Source organism: Branchiostoma floridae, chromosome 19, assembly GCF_000003815.2.
Source record: "Branchiostoma floridae strain S238N-H82 chromosome 19, Bfl_VNyyK, whole genome shotgun sequence".
NCBI lineage: Eukaryota > Metazoa > Chordata > Leptocardii > Amphioxiformes > Branchiostomatidae > Branchiostoma > Branchiostoma floridae.
Window position 1 is genome coordinate 8,471,278 of NC_049997.1, and position 7,730 is coordinate 8,479,007.

General features: G+C 41.0%; 1 protein-coding gene across 1 annotated transcript in view; it reads right to left on the minus strand.

The window, feature by feature from the left end:
• Window positions 1-7,270, minus strand: part of LOC118407229 — a 7,877-nt gene extending 607 nt beyond the window's left edge. The window contains exons 1-12 of the mRNA XM_035807679.1: window positions 7,117-7,270; window positions 6,009-6,159; window positions 5,227-5,408; window positions 4,503-4,638; window positions 4,178-4,264; window positions 3,549-3,721; window positions 2,845-2,957; window positions 2,519-2,705; window positions 2,022-2,138; window positions 1,337-1,423; window positions 805-954; window positions 310-405 (exon numbers count right to left, since the gene is read on the minus strand). Of these exons, the coding sequence (XP_035663572.1) occupies window positions 310-405; window positions 805-954; window positions 1,337-1,423; window positions 2,022-2,138; window positions 2,519-2,705; window positions 2,845-2,957; window positions 3,549-3,721; window positions 4,178-4,264; window positions 4,503-4,521 (1,029 nt within the window). The 5' untranslated portion in view covers window positions 4,522-4,638; window positions 5,227-5,408; window positions 6,009-6,159; window positions 7,117-7,270. The remainder of the gene's footprint in view (window positions 1-309; window positions 406-804; window positions 955-1,336; window positions 1,424-2,021; window positions 2,139-2,518; window positions 2,706-2,844; window positions 2,958-3,548; window positions 3,722-4,177; window positions 4,265-4,502; window positions 4,639-5,226; window positions 5,409-6,008; window positions 6,160-7,116) is intronic.
• Between the last annotated feature and the right edge of the window lie 460 nt (window positions 7,271-7,730).

Genomic DNA, 7,730 nt, shown 5'->3' on the forward strand with positions numbered 1-7,730 from the left:
GGATTCATCATCATTATCATTATACGTCCGGGATTTTTCAAGTGAGGTACATGCGATATACATGCGATATATGTACAACAAAATATGGAAATGTATATGATTGCAGGCAGCCAGACAGATAAAAGATACCAGTATATAAAGTGGATCATGTCTTTAGGATCGGTATAATTAGGTTGTTGTTCCTTGAAATTCGACATGTCGACACACCTTGCACTCTTTTCTTTTTACAAAAACCTTCAAAAGTCTCAAGATGACCGAAAAATAACAGTCTAAATACGGATTAAAAATCCCACTGAGTATGTTACTTACAGCCATGAGGAACTCCATGTCCGTAGGAGCCATGTCAAAGTCCATGGTAGAGAGATAGTCCACGTCCACCCCGATACACCGGTCTATGTCCTTCTCCTGTGAAAATATTGGATATATCATCAGCATCATACAATTATTGGATAAAATTGGACCATAATTTTCGATTACACGATAGTATACTCATTAGTAGTATGTACTGGTATATAAACCAAATAGAAATGTGCTACTTATATGTTTTTTGTCTCATTTGGTGAACATACATGTTGTGGTTGTGTAATGTATGTGACAAATACATGTGTGTTTTACCGACTAAAATAAAGTATATATATAATTGGTATAGATCAATATGATGAGAAACGCTTTCTAATTTACAACGTAGAATCAACATAAACGTCGACGTCAGAATTTAGATAAATTGTAAATTCTGAATAAAAATATGCCTCAAATATACAACTAAATGATGATATCTCCAATGCCATAGCGACATGTACTTACAGTGAGTGAGTTCTTGCTGCCTACAAAGTCCATGAGAGTTCCGTAGTACTGCCCGGCAGTCTCGACAGATCTGGTACCCAGGATCCTTCTCTTAGCCACCTGTAGAGGCGCGTAGTTCTGGTATATGTTCAGCATTCTGTCCACCGTTAGCTGTGTTTTTTTTTTGGGGGGGGGGGGGGCATAAATTCAAATCTACTTACAAAAAAACTGTTCGTTTGTTCATTAATTATAAGCACCTATTGCCACAGGTAACATAAGTTAGATGCTTACACAATGCATGTCAAACCATTCTAGGCACATAAGAGTTTCCGTGATAATTTTCAACGCAAGAATTACATGGTGGGACGAAACCTGCGGAAACTACATGAAAAATATTAATGTGCAATAAACATTCATTTATGGGAGGGTACAGATGTTTACGTAACCGTTTCCCACTTTCATAATGTGATGACTTCAAAGAAAATAGAACAAAATCATCACAGTGATTTACAAATCACGATTAACTCTAACAAATAAGATATTTTTCCAGCACCTTTCCATTGACGTCCAGAAACAATGCATTGAATGCTGCCTCCTTCGTGGTAACCTGCATAGCCTTTATGTCCCCTTCCGTCACGATCTAAAAGAGATGGAATATTTCTGATCATACAAGAAATCAGAAAGAACCAGTTATATAGTTTAATCGACAATTTAATACACAGTAATACTGTTAAGTATGCAGATTAGGCAAGTGTTTATCATTGCATTTGTCACCACCTAAAGTTGCAATACACCTATGATGTCCAGCAAATACTAAACGTACCACTAATACTTTGCCATTACTATGAATATAAAGCTACCTCTTATCGTCCTATTCCTGAGCAAAAGCAACTTAAAGCACTACCATTATGTGTATTAGTGGAAAGCAATGTGCTTTGTTAATATATTCGTACATACAAGAGCCGGCGGTTCTGTGACTGACTGTCTTCACCTTCGCCAAGGCAACAACGATTAGTTGTACCTCTCACCACCGCAAGGTATCGCTGCTGCAGTGTTACAATGCTGTCCCAAACGTAAAGTATATATACCCTTCCATATACTAGTAAATTGTCAACAACAAACGTGGTTGCGAGTAAAGTATAATGCTCTTCAGGAATTGTAGATATGTCTTTTGGCATATCTAACTGAGTGTCAACGGTTTATGAGCCACCTCAAGATCAACAACAGCTAAAGCTGACCTTAAAGAATTCACGTCTTGCTTCTTCGACGGTGATTCTCGGTTCTATCGGCTTTAGTGGATCTGCAGACAGGACCACTGGTGGTATAGCTTCACCCCAACTCGGCATTCTACCTTCCTGAAATAACATCAATGGTAAACATAGCGTTAGAAATATCTCAACATCAGATGATTCAAATTTTTAAAACCGTAACTTTAACCATAACCGTAACTTTTTGGGAAAACATTTGGCACTCCATTCATCACTTCATTTAGTTGGGTGGGAGGCAGAAGGCTTTGGAAAGAGAGGGATGTGCCCCACCTTTCAGAACCGTGCCCTTATAGACAGAGCCCACTGTCACTGAGAATAACTACTTACAAATAGGTTAACAGCCACTGCCTCCGGTCATGGCCTAAAATTCTATGAGGTAATTCTATGGGGTCAATTCATTCACCATTCACTACACTACAGGAACCAGTATTACAAACATGCAGTTGAGAAACGAATGAATAACTTACGCCTCCTCTCAGGCTTGGAGATGGAGTTTCAGGAACATCAATAGTGCCGCCATCCAGATGGTCCATGGCGTCAGGTCCTGCCATCAGTTCGATCAGCTTCTTCATCCGGTCATCGACTAGAGACCTGAACAATTTTATCCCAGCATCCCTCGCGGCACGCTGCCTGTCGTACTGCTCAACAAATTTCCTGGCAAAAAAAAGAGAAGATTTTTGACTCAACATCTTCAGCGTACACTTAGTAGTTGTACATCGTAGACCTGTACTAGACAGAATATCCAAACAAACGCCCATTGCTAACCAATACTTATTCTGGAACTTAGGATTACCTGGCTTTCTCTGTATCAGGTCTCCTCTTTATGAAGCTTGAATCTTTCTCCTTCAGCTCCCTTAGCCGCTGCTCGAACTGATCCTGGTAAACCTCTCGGTCAGAGTTGGAAAACTGAGGAAAAGCAACAAAAGAAATTATGTTCCTCTACTGTTTCTAGATTCATAAATCATATTTACAATTTCTGCTTGCTTTTGCATAATCCCGTCCAAAATACGTCCTTCATTGTGACCAGTGCGATCTTGGACTATCGGCTCACGTCACTGACCCCAGAGCTAAAGAGAGCCTTCTGAAAGGTTCTTACCACCGATTTTAATCATAGTTCGTAACAGTGTAATCCTAGTGGCAAAGATTTTATTAAAAAAAAAACTTATCACAACTCAACACAAACTCTAAAATGCGTTCAGCCTGTGTTTGACTACTCTCCAAGCAGAAGTTAGGCTCCGGCTTTTTTTACGTTTTCAGTCGTTTTTATCGGGCTTTCTATTTTGTATTGTTTCTTGAAGTCCGCCAGCCAAATCACTGCCGGCACTGACCTCGGATCGGATTTGGTTTTGACAATGCAAGATACAATACAAAATAGAAAGCCAGATAAAAACGACTAAAAAAACAGCTAGAGCATAACCTATGCTTGGAGAGTAGTGTTCAACGAATGTAGTTAGATCATTTTGGTACTGGAAGTATAGCATGACGAAGGGAACTTACGATCAGAACGCCGAGAGTCTTCTGGAACTGTTTATGTTGCGGCCCTTGGCTCTCAAAACGTTCCATCCGGTACTCAGGGTAGAACACCCTGCGTATGGGATCGTCGTCTTCTTCTGTTAGGGACGTGAGGCGCTTGTAGAAGGTGTCGCCTTTGTCCATGGACAAGTACCACCCTAAGTAGTTCGTGCATTGCATCAAGATGACTATGAGATTAGAAGATTTAAAATCCGCATACGGCCCACAAAAACATTTTGAACAAAGAGGTTAAAACCTTCTTGTTTTGAATTATCATTACCCAATGAAGATTGATCTAGCCATGTATGATGTCTGTTTGCAGGAAGTTATAAACGAGGCTTGATATTACATGTACGATGTCTGTTTGCAGGAAGTTATATATGAGGCTTGGTATTACATGTTCGTGTTAAATAAAAACACAAGACATTCTTAATGATTCTCAGTGTGGACCAAAATACATCAGAATGTGGCCAGCCTCTAAAGGATATTAAGCGCTTATACGCGCAAGAGACCGAAACATCCTTCAGAAATTCTCTGCACTGTAATGCTTTTCTTTACACAGAGTGATTCTTCCTGTTTCTGTGAAGAATTGTACACAACAAACCCAAACTTACCATCAAAGGCGTAAAGTGGGAAGTTGGCCGCCAATCCACCGTCGATGTACGTGAAGAGATTTTGTAGTGTATATGGCTGGAACACCACTAAGCAATGTAGAAATGCTTCAAGTTTGTAAAAAGTCCCACCATTCCACACAGGTAACTTTGTCTCGGTCGTACACCAAATTACATGTACAAAAGAGGACAAAGTCTATTGCACAAAAATTCCATCAGGTAACAGTATATGGCCCATAACAGGGATAAGAGACAGAAAGGGAAATAAAGTCATAACCCATATGGATTTTAAATGTATTGGAGGAAGGGGAATTTTGTGAGATCCTACCTGGAATTGACATGGACATGCGAACTGCCTCCCGGACCCTGAGAATGGGCGTGGTCTTGACGTGGAATTAGGATTCTCGGTTGTAGTTCATGTTGTAGGCCACAATACACAGCTCCTTACCGAGAACATGGTAGATCTAGGGACAAACAACAAAAAATGCATTTACACAGTATTAGTAACATGTGATACACGCGTAAGTAAATGAATAGAGAATAACATTTCAGCAAACGAAGTAATGTATTATTTTGTTAAAAGATCCTCCCATTTGATGAGTCCAAGAGAAGCGTACTTCGACTACGTTTAAACGGCTTGCAAGTATTTGATTTGAAGAGGGGAGGCGGCATTTTCTTTGTACTTTCAAATTGTCTACTGCAGGTAGGTAGGATATATAATACGCCATGACGACTATCGTTGAAGAGGTCCATCAGTCACGTATGGATACAGTTACTCCAAATTTTCTTCAAACAATAACTGTTTTTAATGGTAAGGTACATACCTCCAAATTTTCGATGTGCGACATCACATATTGATCACGGAGAATGACCTAGTTGCGATCTCGCGAGAGAACAAGAGACTAGAGAGAACGCAAGCCTGACCTAGTCTCGTGTTCTCTCGCTTTAGAAAAATTGCTTGAAGAAAATTTGGAGTAGCCATGACGACTGTTTGTAACCATTGAGATTTCCTAACCATACATAACGTTTTGGCATCATTATAGGAGTCTCACTTGGTCAAAAGTCACGTCCCGGTCTAGAGGAAGTCCTCGCTTCTTAAGGTTCCTCTCCAAGATGTCGCCAAACCATTCCAAGAATTTATTTCCCGGACAAGCTCCTTTGTTTTGAACGACGTCCCAAAGTTGTCCCAACTTCTGCATGCCTGGGATCCAGCTTGTTCTGGTCCAACTGGTGTCTGTTAATAAGAAAAAAAAGTGGCGGATGTGTACAAACGAATGTGTTTCTGTCAATATGGAGTACTGGTATTAAGATTCTACCTACGAATGTGTCACGAAATGCAGTGTGGGTAATATGTCAGAACTAAAAGCCCCTGAGACATAAACATCAAACCCCTTAACATCGTTATGCAAAAATCAAATCGAGACAATGGCCCTGTTAACAGTAAATTAGTGTCTTTATCTTTGACATATTATCCCCTTTTAATTTCGGTGCATGGCATTGTGTAGAGTTATGAGCCTCATTATCAGAATAATTGCTTTGTTTTCCCATAGGGCATGTGTTCATCACTTAGAAAAAAAGACAATGCTGTTCATATAAAAATCTTCGTTCACAAAGTTGCAATGTTATTGCTGTTCATAATTTTGTACTGGTTTTAAAACGTAAGTGACATAAATCACTCAAAATCACGGGAACAATCACTTTTAAGATTTCACGAAAAGAAAGTGAAACGAAGGATAAGAGCAACAATAATGTTAATGGGTTTAACAGGAAGTGCAAACATTAACGTTTATAAATGCTTAAAATGATTTATAATGGTTAAAATATGATTGCTCACCCAAAACGACTTCCAGCAGGTTCTGCGCGCTCAGTTCGTCCAGCAGCTCCTGTGACGTCATACCGATGGCGAGGAGGGCGGCAGTGATTGCGCCTGCGCTGGTCCCGGCGAACCGTTTGATCTGTGGCATAATCCCAGCATCCTCTAGGACCTGTGAGAAGAGGACGGGGGTAAGTTTAAGTTTAATATATAATATCTTATATCTTTGCACAGGTCCATATTTTTTCCAATCTTGTCTATCTGTCTTTGAAAGCAAATAAAGTTTCCCAAACTGTTGGTATATTACTGGTATAAAGGGAGGGGGTACAACGTCTGAATTTAAGTTAATTGCTTTTTCATTTGCCTTGTTAATAGTATTTTTACCAACCATTTCTTATATAAAGATATTAGAAAGGGTTAGGAAAAATACAATTAACAAGGCAAATGAAGAGGGTGTTCCGAAACCATGTCCTTTATTATCATGGCCTGTAACATTTTTCTAACGAAAGCCCATTTTTGGTGGCGAACCCGTAGTTGCACAATCCTTGCTCAAGGCTCTGCTAAACCGGTACCAGGCTGAGGTTTCACTTTTGTGGGCGTGCAGTCTCAGGCTTACGTCACATTTCCAAACCGGGCCCGCCGCCCGGGCAGCTTTCGGGAACGAAAAATATGATATAAAAGACACAAAACGTAAAGACAATAGTCGTGGGCATAACTTGTATATATTTTTACGTATACATTTCTGTTTTTCGTTTCAAGAAATAGCCCGACCCGACCCTGGTTCGAAATGTACAAGCCTAAGCCGCTAAGTGTTTTCTTTAGATAAAGCAGACTCTCACACCGGCTGTACAGCTGGTTAGATGCCGCCCCCGCAAATATGAAAATCCCCATTGAGCAGGGCTTCGTAAGGTAAATGCAGAAACTTTCGCGGTTGTTTAATGCTCGCGCTTTTCGCGGTGCCCGCTTTACCGCGATCTTAAAATCACCGCGAACATAGATTCAATGGTAGAAAGAGACTATAGTGCATGGTGCTACCGCGAACTTAAACCCAACGCAAAGAGTCCCTTTTCCCGTTACCGCAAAATCTTATATGCATTTACTTTGGCACTGCGTAAGAGAATAACCTCACCTTGCATGCCCCTATGTAGGCGATCCCCTTGGCACCGCCTCCTTCCAGCACGATGTTCTCAAAAGGGAACTGTCGATCAGCAAACGGGCCAACTTTCGTCTCAGGGAGTTTAGGGCGTGGAGGTGCTGACTGCGTTTGTCCCATGCTGAACTTTCTAAGAAAAGAACAGATTACTACAGTAGTCGTCATTTTGACATTTGGCTAACTATTCTTCATTTCAACATTTGGCATAAATCCGCTGCCCGAGCGCAGAGAAAGTTCTGAATGCCTCTGGGCTCGGGCTGCCTATTTATCCCCCGTACGAGTCAGTACGGGCGACGTGCGTGCCCCATACAGCGAGTAGAGTGAGTAAGGAAACCGTACATGTACGAAGCACGTGTTAAGTACGGCCTGAATAGGATAACGTGGTCTAACGTGTCTATCGCACAGGGATCGTACGTTTTAAGCACGTGCAACTCGCTTACTACTTGCGCAACGAACGGTGCACGCAATCGCTCGCGGCATACAAACCACATACTTATTACCTTAAGCAACCGTGCGCACTCCTTACTATTGCTAGTCTTTTTCCACGTTTTCAGACAAACATGGCGGACGTGACTTGGCCTTGCAAAAAA